The sequence below is a fragment of the Teleopsis dalmanni genome, chromosome X (assembly GCF_002237135.1).
Source record: "Teleopsis dalmanni isolate 2A chromosome X, ASM223713v2, whole genome shotgun sequence".
NCBI classification, from domain to species: Eukaryota; Metazoa; Arthropoda; class Insecta; order Diptera; family Diopsidae; genus Teleopsis; species Teleopsis dalmanni.
In genome coordinates this window covers 12,615,068-12,634,258 of record NC_051848.1, presented here as the reverse complement: position 1 = coordinate 12,634,258, position 19,191 = coordinate 12,615,068, and the positions used below count along the sequence as shown (strand labels likewise).

Sequence of the window (19,191 nt, the reverse complement as noted above, 5' to 3'; positions counted from 1 at the left end):
ATTCCTTTGCGTGCGAGTATGTGTGTATGTGTGTGTGTGTTTGTTGTATTTTGCCCCTTTTACTACAAAATATTCACCCAATTTTCGGTAAGTTTAAAAGGCAACAAAAATGCTTACACAAAATAGTAAAAACCAGTAAAAAAGAGCGTAGTAAGTGTGGATTTTATGACTTTGTTTATGGGTAAATTAGTCACCGCTTTCCCTGCGTACGCTGCTCGCCGTATGGAAATAAAAAGGCTCCAATTATACAATTTCTTTATGTTAATGGGTTAAACACGGCAGCAGGCAAGTCGTGCATAAAAATTTCAAAAAAATTTTATAGAAAAGGGAAGAGAAAACAATTGCAATATGTGTAGTTGTGTGGGTGGTGTGTGTAAAGTGGGTGGTAATGAAATTTTTATACACTTTTCGTAGGGAAATTTTAATTATTTTGCATAAGAAGAAGCATCTTAGACTTGAAGGATACATTCACGCATGAAGTAGATAATATCAAAAAAAAAAATATTTCATGAGGGTGAATGTAGAAGGTTTGGAATAAATTACAAAATTAAGCAAATCAACAACATTTAGTTACTAATACAAGCTGGATTTTATCCCACATTTATCTGAATCTTCTTTGATGAAACAGTGTGGATCAGAAGTGAAAGTAATGGCAACTGTTTATCTGCCCACAAATAGAATTTTTTTTTTTTATTTTTTACTTCCGACTCCAAACTTCATTTGTTTTGTCAGCTAACTTTGCATCTACACTGGCTTGACATTCTATAACATTCTCATTTTGCTAACACTAACTCGTTTCACTAATACACAAATTTGTCTATTCTCTATTCTCCATATATTTGCATTCAAATATAAAAATCTTGCCGAAAACTAGTCAGTGTAGACTCTGAGTAACTACATAATATCGTATGAAACAGTCACATTGCCAACAATATTTATATTTAGTTATATTCCACTTTATTTATTATATTACTATATATGTAATAAATAAAGTGTATACTATAAATACACTTTATTGTAATAAAGTGTACTATATAGTACATACATATATGGTATATATAGATTCATACTGTGAACCTACTCAAATTTTCATTTATTGTCATTTTTAGTCGTAATACTATCTAGTAATATCTAGTAATACTAGATAGACATTTCGGAAGTTACTCAGCAAGACATTGTGTGTCATAAATGAATTCAAAGCTATAATCCACCTCAGTATCAGAAACAGAGTTTAGTCTTGCAAAATTAAAATCTTCAAAGTGTTTTATTGAATTTATAAGAGAGTCAATCAAAAATAGTGGCATAGTTCTAGAGTTCATTTAACAACTGGTCATATAAATATATGAGAGACGTCATTAGGGGAATAGCTGCAGTTGGGACGCACAATGACAGTAGATGTGTTTCAATAACTTTTGAGCAAGTGACTATAATTTGACTCAAAGCATGTCTAAAAAATTCATCGGCTATTAACAAATGAAGACTATACTAAATATATAAAATGTGTCTAAATAACAATCACTAGCACCATTTCCTCTAACCTCTTGGTAGCCATACGCCTCAAGCTCCACCAATACCGCATCTCATATTTCAATGAGTGGCATTTAAATGCATCCATCATCTCCTCCATACATCTATATGACTAGTCACAGAATACACAACTAAGTCACTCCCGCGCTTACGTAATAACCTCACCCTTTTCACCTACCTCCCTTTCACCTATCTCTCTTTCATTTACCACCTTTTCACCTACCTTTCTTTCCACTATTCCACACCTATATTTTCTACTTTAGATAAGCATAGATTTCAAGGTACTAAGCCTTTTTATCTAAACTTGCTCCCATTAAATTTTTCTCAAGGAATTTTTTTCATACGTTGCTCTTAAACGTAAATTTTAATGGGTTAAAGTCCCACACTGTAACTGTAGATGCTTTCCACATACCGCATAAAGAAGCGTTTAAATAGCTTTTGCTCTAGGTCAGTACACATTTTGGCCTAAAGATTGGACTTGAAATGACATCAATTCAATAAGAAAAGTTTTCACTGAACAACAAAATCAAATTTCAACACAAAGAGATTTCAAACGGCTGCCTTTTGGGATTATTGTTGCAATGCAAACGTATCCTGGGAAAACACACTGCTTTAGTATAGAGCTTGGTTGTCCCTCATAGACACTCCATCTCACTGAATCGCACTAATATAAACCACTTGGTAATAATGGTTAGTCCCCGTTGAAGTTAAGAGAAAGCCAAGTTATTTACATAAATTGTTGAGAAATTTGTATGTATGCATGTATGCATGTCTGTATAATTGAGTATTTACTGTAATCCTACACTTCACTACCTTTTTGAAGTTAAGAGGAAGCAATGTGCTTCCTTTAAGTTGATATTTAAAAACCAAATATGATTTTGGAATTTTCGAAAGTAGTGGAGAAATTTAAAGAATACAATGTATTTGTTTTCTTGTCAATTAAAGCATGAAAATCACAATTTTCCTCACAGTGCAAGTAAGTAGGATTATTTCCATATCAAAAAAATGTCTTGATACTTTGGATGTGCAACCTATTGTGCTCGCAGCGGCTTCTGTTAATTTTCTAAGTGTATGTTTTTTTTGTTTTCTGTATCGTCTCAAATTGATTGTTGACAAATATTAAAAAAATAAACAGCAGCACGCATACTTGTCAGGGTTTCTGCTGCTGCTGTTGTTGTTGTTGTTAATGTTGGACTACGTTACTACTACTGTCACCTTTACGCCTTTTGTTTTGCTTTGTGGGGTTTGCGCAAAGAAAACCACTGACAGCGTAACCAAATTTTATATGCTGACCACGTGAAACTTCATCTCAATAACCGCAGCCGCAGCAGCACAAATTACACTAACAACCAAGCCACTTGCAGAACTGAACAAAGGCAGAGCAAAACACAGCGAGCATGCCTGTCTGTTTGTCTTTTACTTTTCTTTTACTTTCTGTCTTTGTTCGCTGATTCGCTGGTTTGTTGGTTTGTTTGTTTGTTTGTTTCGCCTTTGGCGCGTAGGTAAGTAACCTCCTGTCATAAATTTTAGTGCAATTTACACCAATTTGAAGCCACCGCAACTAAGTTGACAGTGAAAATTCATTTAATTTAACTTCTCCTAATATATAAACATCATATTTATTTTTTTTTTTTTGTTGCTAGATCTTTATTTTTATTTTTCTGTGCTATTGTCTCTAACTTCAAGTGTTACCACATTGTGTGCATTTTGTGCTGCTGCTGCGGTTACTGCGGCGACTGCAACGACTGCTGCCGCCGCTGCTGCTGCTGCTGTTGTTTAAATAATTCATGTCTTATTTTACAACAATTTATTATTTAAAAATAATTTTCGTTACACATGCGCGTTTGCATGTTTCTGACCCATATTAAATCTGTGATACAAAAGAAGATTCAATATCTGGAAACTAGTTGAAGCAAAATTCAAGCACCTTTTCATTCATATTTGACGCTTGCAAGTTTGCATGCAAGCATAAATATTTACAAAGAATGCGCGCTTCTCTCTGCCACTTCTGCTTCTGCTTTTGCATTTGTTTTTTTTGTTTTTGTTTCTTGCTTTTGCTTTTACTTTTGCTGCTACTGTACGACGAGGCTTTGTGTAAGACGAGCAGCGCAGAAAGTTCAAAAATTTTTATTTTGCGCATTTTTCACACTTGCTGGTGTGTGATCAGTTAAGGAAATACTTTTTATTATTTAATATTTGTATGATTTTTATGCACTTTCAGTACCTAATTGAGAAATTATGTTATGTGTTCATTTCAAATAATTAATAAAAATATTAAATACATAAGCTTGTAGGAAGCAAACTTTTTTGGAGAATGCCTCTCTACCGTTGAAGTATGTTAGGCAGAGCATGGCAGGGCAGTGTGAAGTGAAGTTTGAAGTGAAGTTTCATGCACTCCCACAAACACACACGTAAAATACTAATAATTATTTACTAAATTATTGTTTGCTTTTTAATTTGATTTGCACTTGGTGAATCCTTACAATCCAGGCATTTTTTTCCATTTTGTTAATGTGAAATCAATTTGCAACAAAAGCTTTGCGCGGGGCAGGGATGGCGTCGTGCACACCAAATTGAACTGATTGTCAACGGCTATAAGCGCATTAAGCGCAAATGTCAATGCAAATCAATAAACTAAAAGCGTTTATAAGCCGCTCAAGGGGTTAAAGGTGTTAAAGGGTGAGTGTGTTCACTTGTTGTCTTCGTGTGCCATACACCAAAATGAAGACAGCGTTTTTGTGCGGTAAATTAAAAACAAACTAGTGCGACAGTGTAGCATTGTGTGTAGCATTGTGTGTAGCATTGTGTAATATACTCAATTGTGCAAAAGCTTGTGAGCTTTGTAAACTAAACTAGTTTCATTTGCAACTCAGCGGGTCGTTATTTATATAAAAAAAATTTTTTTTTTTTAAAAATGAAATAAGAATAAAACAAAATTAAAGTATATATCTACATGTATATGTATATATTTTTTTTTTGTTTTTTTTATATATTTATGAATGTGTTTATAAATAAACGAGAATTAAATTATGAAGCTATACATTTCATGCGAATGTACATAAATTTGTGAAATTTCTTTACATGGCTTGATGATATGTTGTTGTATGTTTTATTGTTGTATTAGCTTATGTTGTTGTTGTATTATTTATGCACTTTACGAAAACATGCAAATCGCACATTAGCGTTTCAATATTTTATGTCGTACTTTTTGGTTTTGTTTTTTATATATATTATTTGTTATTTTTTTTTTTTTTTTTTTCATAATTTTGATTCACAACTTTGTTTTTTTTTTTCAATATTTTGGAATTTTTTTTTTGCTAAAAAAAATTTTGTACACTACATTCAGTAAACAAAGCACATTGATCGAACAAAATGTCGATTCATATTGAATATAGCTTTCTACCTATCAGAATATCAAAACATATTGAACTCGTGCTCTGCCAAATTTAAAGCTCAGAATTAGTGCTCCTTAACCAACTGACCCAAAGACGTACTTAACTTATATGTTCGCACATTTCTCTGGAGTTTTTTGTTAATTTACTGTGAAAGTTTTATTAACAAATTCACTTGATGTGGTTATATTAAAACGAAATCATAAACCAGCTATAGAATAATTGAATTAATTAAATATATTTTTATTTTTAATTGTTAAATTTCAATTCTATTTTGTTTGTAGCGGCATGATTTATATATTCTTTCTTATGTATAGAACCTAAATCTAGGAACGTAATACTGAGAAAGTCATTCGTATGTACGAGAACAATATTTTGTGAATTATAATATCATAATATTATATTATAATATCTTTAAAATATAAAATATATAAATTTTTAACAAAAATATTTAAAAATTCTCAACATTGTTAATAAAGTGATTAAATCGGACACTGAAAATGCTCTCATTAAATCTCATGAAATGAACCGTCACAGAATTAATTATATTTTTCAAAAATTTGCTTAAATGAAATTTTTCATTTTCAGTATTACATTTACACAATCGATATCGCATCACACATTTGTAGTCACAAAAAAAAACTTCTATAGTACACAAGACAACATCATTGTTGTTGAAAATTTGGTTTTACTTTTTTTGTACATAATTTTTGCATTTATATGGCACAACTTTTGAGCTTCTTTATGTAGTGGCATAAGAGTAGGCAAGAGAAAAAGAAACAACAAAAAAGTATATATTAAATTTAACTCTGGATTAAATGCTTAGAATAATTTTTAAAATAAATTTGCTGTATACAAATTTTTAATGTTAAAGGATTGATTTTTCAATTTTTAATTTGATTCTGACCATTTTTTAGATCATTTTCACATTCCTTTAAATAAATAAAACCATTTAGTACTTTTTAATGATTAATATCGCAATAGAGAACTAATTTTCTAACTAAATAATGTATTTATAAATTCTGTACAGCCCCACAATATTTACTCTTTTAATTATAACAATTTTTTTTCTTTAAACAACTTGTGGTGATTTATTTAGATTTTTGTTTTCATTTTATTTTGCTTTATTTTGTTTTTTGTATGCAAAAGCTTAACTCTGACAGTTAACCCTTTGTTGCTTATGTCGTTACTATTATTATTGTTATTGTTAGTGTTGTTGTTGTGATTGGCAATAATAACTGCATACACGCAGCGAAAGCAGCGAAGTGCGGGTGTATGGGTTGCCAACCCGTGGTAACCCATTAATAAATTTACTCCTTTTACTCTATATGACTTTTTTGTTAATACCTTTTTTTTTATTTTTTTTTGTTGTTAGTTTAATACAACATTTCACATAATTTTATTGTTTTCTTGCTGGTTGTGTTGTATTTTGTTTTTTTTATTTTTTTGTGTTTTGTGTTTTGTGTTACATTCGTGCCTCATATTTCTTTTATTTGTAATATTTTGTAATTTTCAGTAATTCTTCGCGATGTTTGTTTTAATATGTTAACGACAGGGTAACCGCAAGAACAATCGCATTTGATAAATGCTGGTATAAATTGCAATGTAAATGTTGGCGATTGTATTGCGAACATAACTACAACAACAACAACAATATTAATAATACTATTTTGTACAATAACAATAACAAGTACAACTTCCAGTTGCATGTGTTATGCGAATGTCCTGTTCTGCGGTTGTTAATGTTTGCTTTTGTCTTGAACAAGTTATCCTAGCCTTACCCTTTAATTAAAGCCATAGTCATAGCCGCAGTACAGAGAACACAGTTCAACACATACACACACACACACACACACACACACACCACACACACGCACGCACGCACACAAATATTACACTTGAACTCCAAATCCAGACAAATTGCACAGAAGAAGGCATGCATAGCAGCGAAATGTGCACGACGTGAGTGTGGAATTATTCTCTGCAGTTAGTGTGTGTGGGCGCATTTGTCACATGCGTCACATGCGAAATGCAAGCGATATCAATCTATGTCAGCACTTCGTTTATTTTTGCGTTGTAATTTCTTTGGACCTTGCTCGGAAAATGGATAAATGGAAAAATGAAAAAATTAACAAACAAAATGCGAGGAAAAAAAATTAAAAGCTGAAAAATATTGTAAAAAATGTTGTTGGTAATTAAATGAGATTAGGTGAAAATTTTCTTGCGACAAAAAGTGCAGTGCGGTGAATAAATGGTCTTGATTGCACACATATGGGCGGAAATCAACAAAGGACGACAAGGTATAGAATTTTATTGTGCATTTTTAATATGCACAATGCACATCTATGACCGATAGTTTAGTTTTGATACGAAGAACTTAAATACATATAATGACATTTTAAATATACATTTCAGTGACGTTTAATAACCTTTGTGTGTAGAGTGCGCGGTACGTGATTGCGTTGAGGTTATTTTGAATTTACCAGAATGGAAACTAAGGACACTTATTTAACGATTACAACGAAACATCATTAACCACAATAGGTGCGTAAATAGACAAAACTTGTTAACCGATGCCGCCGAGCTGAATCGAACCAATGCAGAGATCTATTGGGTCCAAAACGATGAGACTGGATGAGGCTGCTTAGAGACTTTAAATGAGAGTACAAATCTAATGTATTAGAGATAGTGACGAATTTTAAAAGAAAATTTTACTCAGTACTATGACCAAACTTCCGTTCTCCGAAAATAATAGCTTTAAAGAGATTATTTTCATCGAGTTTTTATAAAAACTGGATAGAAGCCTAGGATGATATTCTTTACCAACTGATTACTTGCAAGATCTGCATTTATAATTCTAAATGTCTATGATTAACCTTTGTATTATGGACAAAGTTCATAAAAGCTGTAACGATGTGCTTTGCCACCTGATTTCATGAAAATATAAATAATGTGTATACAATTAGGATAATGTGTATACCGGCTGACAATGCCGTATTTTGATGAGTTTAATACAGTTTTTCATTACACTATGTGTTGATATTGTTCAGTTATCTGTTATTATGTTAACTTTGATTTGTTATATCCACAGTTCAACCTAAGCAACAACATTCTGAATTTGTGTTCCGAAAATTGATGTTGGAACTTATGTGAATCTACCATTCTTCCGAAACTCTGACTACAATGGTAAGCGGTTTTTGATCAATATACACAAAAGTCCTTGGAACGTAAATTGGGCTGATACTGAATTCATATGTTCTCTATAAATATATAAGTCTTTCGACAATGGCTTAGGTGATATAAATGACAGAGCGAGCCAATTAAACTATATCCAATTCCAAATGACTATAACTTAATAGCATTTGATCAAAATGCAACATAGTTTTTTGTTCAGAAGCAAGCGTCTCTGGTAATTTGGAATATATTTTTTCCGTTAATAAACTCAAATATAAATATAGTGTGATTGCGTTATCTCTCAGAGAAAAATCACATTTGACTATTTTTACAGCTCTCTAATATTTCAATATATGCGACAGAGCTGGTTCGCAAATGTAAAGTCCGAATTATACAAACTTGACGCTTCATTGAAGCACAGATGGTTGCTGCACTGAGCATATCAAAAACAATCATGCCGCGGATATTCGAAAACGAGCTTTAAGTTGAACGTTATAAGATCCAAAAATGATCCAAAATTGATACAAAAAAAAAAACTACAATCTTATTAATGAAAAAATTGTTGCACTTCGTTGAATGCGGATATCTACCGAATATCAGTTTTTCTAATGAAATTCTAGTGAGTGTATTTAGCAGAGAAGTTAGACGAAAAATTGAGACATTCAAGTGGTCCATAGAAGGTGCCATAGATAAACAAATATTTTGATGAAAGAACTTGATCATAATGACACGATTCTGCAATAATGGCTAAGAATCAAGTTTCTATAATTCTATAATTTAAGCGATTTTTGAAGAGAATTAGCTATGTGGCAACCAGCTAATTGCATAAATACCCGCTAACAAGATCTGGAACTGGATAAGTATACGGAGCGACATTAAAGATATTCATGTGCCTCTTTTTTCAAGATTAAAGGACAAACCCCAAATAACATAGAGGTTTATTGAAATTCAAATTCCTGAATTGGGGTCTAAAAAAATAGTTCAGATAGCTGTGCACTGCAAAATTAGGCAAGGAAAACTCCAAAAAAAAATATACAAATATAACAATAAAAATATGTACTAGTACCAATCGGATGAGACCAGTACCAGAGAATTTTTAATTCGTTTGAAATAGTGGATAAAATTGAAAGACATCAAGTGCTTTTACAAGGACTTTATATATATTGTAAATTCTATCATCAAATGAAAAATACTATAACCAAACCAAACTCAGTTGATCCATTGGTGTAATCTCAACAGTTTTAACTATGTGGAGTAATGCGATTGTTCCTCAGATAGATAGATCTATTGGTCCATTTTATTGAGATGTTCACCTATGGTCACCTTATCCTGCAGTAACCTCTTTAAAACCCGATGAAAATGTAAAAATTATTCTTTCGTCAGTGTAAAGAGTTTATTTAATAAAGCCTTAGTATCGTTGATTTATCATTTAGCCTGCCTTTGGTTTTTAAACTTCATCTGCTAGTTTTTAAAGCGAAAGACCTCCCGGTATGAAAGTTTATCCATCGCCCTCCATATATACATTATACACATATATATCCATACACAAACATACATACATTATTCATAAATCCGTATATATTAACTACTTATTATATATATATATAGAATGTTTATACATATAGAAATATATATTGTTAAAATGTGTGATATTTATTACCTTTCCTCATTGTGTTCCATGCCTAAACAACACATTAATATATATTGTATAGGGAGTGCTACCTTTCGAAGAGATTTAAATGCGGGATATGAATCATTGGTCTATGAAATGAAAATTATCGTGGGGAAGAAAGTACGTACAAAAAATATTCCGCACAAAAAATCTTCCACTAACAATCCTTTATGTCACAAAAACGGTTCATACAATTATCCTAACTAGTTAGTTATTCTAATCAAATGAATTCCGAAGTCATGCTGAACTGTTTCGGAAAACCTGCCTTAGCAATCTTGTATCTGGATAATTAATAAAAAGGTATCTCTCCACCCAAATGATTTTTTTCATTTCCCAGACTACTGAATCACTCCCCGTAAAGCACTTTTAAAATGAAACACCCTATATACACTAACTTAATATACTTTTGTTCTATCTATACACGAGTATATTTATTTAAATAAATATGTGATATACTCACCTCCCTGTTTTGGTAATAATCATTTCTGTGCCCAATTCGTGAAATTTGTCCCAGAGTTCCTTCGTCTCGAGGTGGCACTGTACTGGTATGAGATCATCACAATTGCAGGAACCCACAATCTTGGGTGCGGGCTACAGCAATGAAAAAGCAAATCATTGTAGTCGCTGAATTGCATGCGATTAAATGGATTTTGGCTAACTTTTTGTTTTACCTGCGCTGGCTCCGGCGAGAGACGATCTTCCTCAGTGGGTGTAGGGCTCTGCGGCGATGAGGCACGCCCCCGACTACTGTTGCTGCTGCTGTTTGTACTGCTAGCGCTGGTATTGTGACAATTGTTGTTATTGTTATTATTGATGTTGCTGCTGTTGTTGTTGTTAGTGTTGTGCCGCTGCTTATGCTGTTGATGATGTTGTTTATGGTGATGATGATGGTGATGATGATGATGATGCTGGTTGTGTTGATTGTGTTGACTGTGAAGACGATGAGACGAATTGTGTTGATGATGATGCGAGCGCATTGTATGTGTCGATATCGATTCGCTATCACTGCAATCAACAACATCAACGTCCACGTCATCCTCCACATCTGGATAACGCTCAACGGAGAGAGGACCTATTCGAACATAATGAATGAAATAATTTATTTTAAAACGATATTCTTTATTACTGTTTTATTAATTGCTAAAGTACTTAGCAACAAGTGGTGCTGCTAATTTATATAAAATAAAATAAAATTTAATTAATTGATTTTCAAACAAATTCGCCGCTAACATGAAAATAGTGACAACGACGAAACAATTTCAGGCGCTAATTTTTCAGCATTTCAAGATTTTCCGCCTTCGATTAGACACGTTAAATGCAATTAGCCTGTCAAAATTTTGCATTTACTAATTTGTGACAAATAATGAGCGCCAACCTCAGTTCCACTGATTTCTGTTCAGATTTCAGCGTTGCAATTTGCAGATTGGACCACGCACGACAGACTCCACTCAATCCAATTTCTAATTTCAATTGAACGAAGGCAAGGCAATCAAAACCAGGCGAGTCAAGCGAGTTAAGCCGGGACGGGACGGGACGGGACGCGACAAAACCAGACAACCCAAGTCAACCCAAGTCAAGTCTGCACTGAACTGCACTGAACTAAACAAGCCACGCTAATTACGCTGCACATTTTGCAACTGTACACGCCCAATTAGCCGCTATATCAGCGACTATATCTCAATGCATGTGAGCCTACGACCCGGGCGACAGCCGTGTTGTGAGTGTGCACAGATGCGTGCCGCAGATACGAATTTCAATTATTCGTTGTTTTAATATTTGGTTTATGCAAATGACAGTGAATTTATTCGCAAGCTAGATGGGCTCCCTGCGTTCCCTTCCGACCTGTCCTTCATCGATAATACAAGTGCTCTACTCTACAGCTTGACGGGGCGAATGCGATTGTGTGCGTGTCCATATCGGGAGTAGCATCTGAACGCAATTGCATCTGAAATTGTTCGCATAAAGCGCCTAATGTGGTCTGGGCGGGGCGGGCAGGCAGCGTCTAAGTATCTGTGGTGTGTGATTTTATAAAATAAACGCTACAAATAGATACGCCGACGAATGAATTAAATTGAATCGAATGGCTTCGCACTGCATTGGCTGGGATTTCATTGCGAAAACGCCGCAATTATCAAGTCATCAAAATATATTGGAAACAATTAAATGCAAATTTTTAAAATCCATTACAATTATTTACTGTCATAAATATTTAATTATATATTTATTTGCCACTAATGAAATGTTTATGCACGAGTATTGAAGATGACATGAAAATAAAATTGAAAATTCGATATAGATATGTAAATGAAAATGAAAATAACCCTTTAGAATAGGAGAACATTCATAATATTCATTTCAGTTTAGAATTATCTCTTATTTAAACATAAATATAGACATTTCAATGAAAAGGCGGAACAGGAGGTCGCAGATGATATTTAACAAGCCATTCAATTTTGAATTTAATATTGTGATTATCACTTAATTGCTAGGCCTCAACTAAGCCTCTTTAAAGCGTTAAAATAGTTATCAGAAATCTGTAGGGCTTGAGTCAGTTATTTTCTTCCAAAAGATTCCCTAATCGACACGATACTATGATACAGTATTTCTCAACTGGCTCTTCACTATTTCAATGCAATCCAGGCTAAATGAAATTCATCTGCTACCTGATGACTAAGCAATAATATTTATACTAAAGGTCTTAAGTTGAGTCAGATGTAGACTTACTGAAATTCTCAAAATCGGAAAATCTTTACACAATAATAACATTACTGTGCAAGGGGTCCTTACAGGTTTTGTGGTATAAGACCAGTATTGTAAGAATCTTAAAAGAAAATGACTTAGTTTTCAGAAGAATTTTCAGTCTAGTCATTCACTTACACATTTCGGAAGCAATCACCATTTATACCGTAAAATTGATGTAATACCAAATATCTCTATACCATATTTCCGATATTGTCTTTCAAAAAGCGTTTTATAGAATAAATTGAAGATTTTTTGAAGTATCATAAAGAGGCGTCAAATGTCATCCAAATTCATAAATCTTACGAAAGCTATAAACACGGGACTTAAATATTGAGTACTGCATCATGGCTGGCCCTCAGATTCATTTGAAGGAATCACTAGGGGGTAAGCTGTCAGTAGTGTCAACACTACTATTCATTCTAGTTGTGGATACAGTAACAAGGCCATCTTTACTTGACAATAAGGATATCATATGAAAACCTATTCATGAACCGAGAGAAACTGGAGTATATGGGTAATATCTGATTACTCTGTTACAATTCAAGAGCTTTGAATTTGTAGCTTTAAATACAAAAGCAGAGCTATCGCAGGTCCATCAGTAAAATGAAAAAGTGTTGGCTTGTGCGCGTAGCCAACATATATACATCATATATACTTTATATATATTCCCTTTACAAAGTACTCTGTTTAAAGACAACCATTTTAATATATGTAAGCGTAATAATAATACTAAACTCCATTACAGGTAATCTCACCATACAGCCAATGCACGATATACAGTACACACTCCATTGTACTTAGTTACTAGTATCTCTAAGTCTTATCTTACAAAAGTGATCTATTCGATCGATAGAAATTCGTGAGTACATGTTTCTTTTTTTTTGGTATGTGAGTACAGTTAGGATTATTTTGAACCTTTAACGCACTATAGCTTATACAAACTTACAAACATACTTTTGTCAAAGTATAGTATCCCTAAAAGTGTATATATATTATATAGTTATATTAAATTATTAAAAAACAGTAGTTGTGTTTTCAAACCTAAACTGCTCTAATATAAATATATGTATATTTATACATATTATAAAGTACACTCGTATTGCGATCAAATTGTAACGGAGCAAGACTACAGAATATAAAAATGGAAGAAAATGAAGAAAACATGTTCAAAGTACCTCCACATAAGAAGTTGTCGAATCTGGCACCCTTACGACAACTAGAAGACAAGCCGTTATTAAATGAATCTTAAGTCACTATAGTGTGGCTATACTAGACCGAAAATTTAGAACGAAACCAGCGATGCGGAACACATATATATCATTATGTATCCTCGTCTGTCAATGTCAAGGAAATTCTTCCCATAAACTTGATATAAAGATATAATACTTTTTCTATATTACACACATTTTGCGATATGGGCATGATTTGCTGGAGACCTACCAATAAAATCAATACATTATTGCAGAAGTAAAACATGTAATCCAGATGAGTTCATATTGTGCAATCGCGGAGATTTTAATTAATAATTGTAAACAATTAATTATTGTACTACAATTTATTTCTTGCTTGAACTTTTCTATTTTCAATTAAAATTTAATATTGATAGATTATACTATTCACTTCGTTTTAATTCATTATCAATTAATTATCTATCATTTATTATCTTATTTAGTGTTTTTTTTTTATAACACATAGGCACTATAAGCTTCCGGTTTAGGAGTACTGAGAATTTGGATAAATTTATCTTATTTGTTCCACTTACCCATTACGGTTCCCTTAGTTCAACAGAAGTTCTTTGAGTTCGCTTCAATAGGAAAATATTGAAGAAGACCCGTGACGGAAAGGTGAGGAGGTATATAGAAGCAACTCAATAGACCCAAAACTAAGTGATATGTGTGTACACTTGCATCTTAAATATTGGTTAATAATATGTGTTGATGTATTAATAATTAAACTTAATATTGGTATGTTGGTAGGTGAAACTGACTGAACTAATATTTTCGGTTTAATAACGGGGTTAGATCACGATTAGTAGAACAAAATTTGATTTACTAAAAAAGGTTTTTGGAATACCTGACAAATTTCAAACACATAATATTTTGAAAAACCGAGACCTTAGAAATCCTTGTGCACTTTTTTCTTGACTTTCCATAACTGAAAGTTCAGTTCAGAGGACAAAAATTGTTTTTAAATTGATTACACTTATCCACGAAAAGTAGACTATTTGAGGGCGTTGACCTTGTAGACCTTGTACAATTTAGAGGGAGTCAGGTAATTGCTGCGTTAAGAAAAGTATATCGATTTAATGAAGAGATTTAATAGCATATATACTTTCAATATCTAAAGAGACGAGGTCAAGTTTTCTATTTCATCACTTGAAAGATATGATGACAAATAATAAGTTCCTGAACACCCATTCTTGTCATTTGATAAAATCCTAGCCTAAAATCCTAAAAATTCAAAATGAAAACCTGAGTGAGGGACAAAATATGGATGGGGTTACAGATGCAGCTACATATTACATCACAAACAAAGCATTATTGATAAAAATTATTATAGCTTATCGTTCAGTCGTCTCGGCCGAACCTATCGTTTACCTACTATTATCATTATCAATTATAATCTTTGAACAATTTTTCTATTTCTATAACTGGCGAAGAGCTGCTTCTAATAATGTTCATTTAAAAGTGAAGTCATACTCAAAGATCAATTAGTAACCTAAGTTTCTATGAGATTTGAACACATACCTTACGAGTAATGTAATATATTTCTAAGATCCATTGGATCGATCTTTAATTATAGCCTGCCCAATAGATTTCGTAAATCGTGATTATCTATTTTACTGTAACTATAATAGTAAAGAGTTAAAAAAGTTTACAACATTTAAAATTATATATCCGATGAATAGTTGTTACATTTTGTAGAACTTATCATGTTAGCATAACACATGATTTTAAAGCCAACTAAAATTAATTGAATTGTAAAAGTGTTTTGGACTTAGCTCTTGCGGAGATGAAGCTCTTAAAACGATATATACTTTCTTGGAATGCTATACATTGTGACCGAAAAGTTTCCGGTCATAAATAAATAAAACGCAAAATTCTTAATCTTCATCAATATTTATTTTATCTCCTTCAAAATATGCTCCATTAGAAGCGATACACAAATGCCAACGTTTCTTCAAATCATCAAAACATTTTTTATAGGCGCTTTCCGGTATGGCTTTGAGTTCCCTCTGCGAATTCTGTTTTACGTCTTCTATGGATTCAAAACGCGTTCCTCTGAGTGGTAATTTGAGGTTGGGAAACAGGAAAAAGTCACACGGTGCAAGATCAGGTGAATACGGTGGCTGTTCGATGGTATTTATTGAATGTTTGGCCTTAAAATCGTTGATAATGTTGAACAAATTGAGGTGAATCGGAACAAGCCGGGCGTTGACACGTCGCATACACAAATTGTCCACCAAAATCAAACGAGCCATCTCACGACCGATGCCTAGCTCTCGTGCTATCTCTCTAACACTCACATGAGGATTTTTGAACACGATTTCCTTTGCCTTTTCAATGTTTTCGTCGGTGGTAGAGGTCGAAGGTCGTCCAGAACGCGGCATGTCTTCGACGGTCGTACGACAGTCCTGAAAGGCTTTGTACCACTCATAAACTTGAGTTTTCGATAAAACTGATTCCCCATAAGCCTTTTGTAGCATTCGCAACGATTCTGCACACGAAATTTCGTTCGAAAAACAAAATTTGATGCAAACTCTTTGTTCAATATTTTTTTCCATTGTTTTTTTCGCAACGCACTACTGAGGTGAACTGGTTTCAACAGCTGCCGTAAACGAACTGTCTGACAGATCGCGCTCATTTTTGGCATAGTAATTAAGGACAGTGCTGCCAAACTACATAAACTTAAAATATCGAAAAATATACAGCGCGCGAATTTTAAATGAGAACCTCCGAAAACCTTTCGGTCACAATGTAAGTGAATCGAGTGAGGAGGCGGGAATTGAAGAGCACATAGTTAAACAGCTCAAAAAACTGCATCCAATAGAAATTATTATAGATTTGATCTCGAAGAAAAGAGTTTAATTTAGGTAGGCGACCGCACTTTGCAATTCAAATAATATTGGAACCAAATTTTGTTGTATTTCTTCCCTTTGTTATCTTTACGATATTTTATTTTTTCGTTCTCGGTTAAATTTCATTCATACCGCCATACTACGTCTATTGGTCTTCCTATCGGTACTCATTCGCAGTCTAAGAAAATCTTGTAAGGACAGAAAATATGAAAGAAGAGTGTGATTTACTTCCATACTTATAACATATATAAATTAAAGATATACTTATATAAATATATAAATATATTGCAAGCTTTCCAATAGAAACAGTAGTAGTGATATACGGCTGAAGTTTGAGGTTAAAAAAAGATATAGATTAATTATGTCTCCAACGGGCATAATTCTCAATAACGATTTATTTTACAGTTTTTAACTGATTCGGTAGCTGCTATGAATGTTTTATTTTTATAATTTAGTTGGAGTGTGCAACCATCTATGTGAACTATGTTTCTTTAAGTCCTAGACCTCATATATAATGGATCTTCGTATAGCCGTATAGTTTCATTTTTTCGTGCATTCGCGGCAGAGCTTACAGGAATCATCGCCATTCAAATCGCAGTGACCTATAATTAGTTCACTGTATATTTTTTTAATACAGCTCCTACATTAATTGGCTCGATTATATTCTTTGTTGACTTCATTACCTTGTGTGCTGTCCCGAAATGAATGAGGCGATTTTCTTACCATTTGCGAATTAGGTAATGCTTCAAACTATAGTTAACTCTCCATAACGGTTCGTAACTACGATGGAATTGTCTACATTTTCTTTCATGATTTTAAATGAAAATAAACCATTTAAACGATTTCTTTTTGTTCCTTATATTTTCTGGCGAAGGAATATTAATAATTAATTAATACGATAAAGCAATCAAAGTTATTCTGGCATTGAATTTTTGAATTTTAACCTTTCCAATGTAGTCTAGGAACGTATGTTTTTAATTAGTTATAGAGAATCTCAGTTTTTGATGGATTTAATATAGCCTAGAAAAAAGTTCACTCATTTAATAGAGCCAAGGAAGATACTCCATCGTTAATATTAATCATGACAGTACAAACAGTTAACTATAAACTTCCAGTGCAGTCCAAGTCATGGAACTCTCTTTTTATGAATGTTGCTATGTCCCTATTCCAAATAACTGAGATCTCAATTGTCTTTGCAGATGTTTTGATAAGCTGATATATACAGCTATATCTGTTAATTCAGCCTATAAATCGAGCGACGGCTACTACGGTATATGTAGGTTTATACGTAAAGCTACCCCAGCTACCGATATGCGTTGAATTATAAGCCAATTTGGCTTACTACTCACTATATAGTTACTTGAAATATAGAAATACAGAATTTGAGTAGACTCTATAAAGACCAGATATCGAGGATTGGACCAATTTAGTGTGATTAAATTTTAAATAAAATGGAATCATGTAAGAAATCTTAAAAGTGATTTCTAAAATGCTTGTATTCAATTTCTATTAAAACTATTGAGTTTTTCTATGTCTTTAAATATTATAGATCAAACATTGTTCCGGTGAGCTATACTACGTAAAACCTTGAGTTCGACATATCATTTGTAGTACTGAAAAAATGTTTTAAATTAAATTAAATTATTAAATTATTATTTCATTTATAATTTATTTTAATTGAAATTATTTTTCAATCAGGAACGAAATACTAAATACTTTAAAATATTTATTATTTTTTATTGGTCTCATTTCTGTTGGGTATTTGATAATATTTGAAATAATTGTATTGTCTCCTCGGAAAACGCACTTAATTAAAACTTTATGCATAGCCTATACCTTCTAAAGTCGCCTTCACAATTTAGGTACACATTCTACAACTGCACACACTTTAGACTTTATATATCTAAACACTATATCAAACACCGAGTTGGGGTTCGAATGTAGACAACAGCAATTTACCGAGAAGGTAATAAACTTAGACATTTCCAAGACTAACCCTTAATCGACAGTACTGAAAAATATTTGTTTTATATATCCCAAGATATGTAGCAGAAGGTGGTATCACACAACAAACTGAGACAGAAGTCTAGGAATAATTTTACTTGGTTATCTGCCGTAAAATCTGAAGACCGCGATATTCTTAATATACATATGCAATATATAAGGTTCCCAAGGCACCAATTTAAGTCAAATGCTTGGATGTAAGACGAGCTCTATTTAATACCTCTATTGTTTTTTATTCGTAACAGTTAGACTAGACTAGATTAGTTAGATTAGACTAAAAATGGATACTATTTATTTTACCTACTACCATTTGGATTCCAACTAAAGCCAGCATCAAACTCTTTTTATGGCTTAAACTTACTCGATAAGTAAGAGACAAATCCATACAGATGAATACATACAGAATAGGTTGAAATGAACTGAGGTATTTAACAGCCTTCTCCTAGAATTCAATGGATATTATTTGTTACGGCTCTATACTCCTTGGAGAACACCCTGTGGGGACTTTTACATTAAATATCTGCCTAACATTGTTAGGGTCTTGTAGTAATAAATGTGATAAGTCAAAATTTTAGAGCGTTTGGATTGGATGTAAAAGTTGT

General features: G+C 32.8%; 1 protein-coding gene across 1 annotated transcript in view; it reads right to left on the bottom strand.

Moving 5' to 3' along the window:
• Window positions 1-19,191, bottom strand: part of LOC119688182 (T-box protein H15-like) — a 39,565-nt gene that overhangs the window by 16,994 nt on the left and 3,380 nt on the right. Inside the window, exons 3-4 of the mRNA XM_038102866.1 lie at window positions 10,425-10,837; window positions 10,226-10,356 (exon numbers count right to left, since the gene is read on the bottom strand). Coding sequence (XP_037958794.1) covers window positions 10,226-10,356; window positions 10,425-10,837 — 544 coding nt within the window. The remainder of the gene's footprint in view (window positions 1-10,225; window positions 10,357-10,424; window positions 10,838-19,191) is intronic.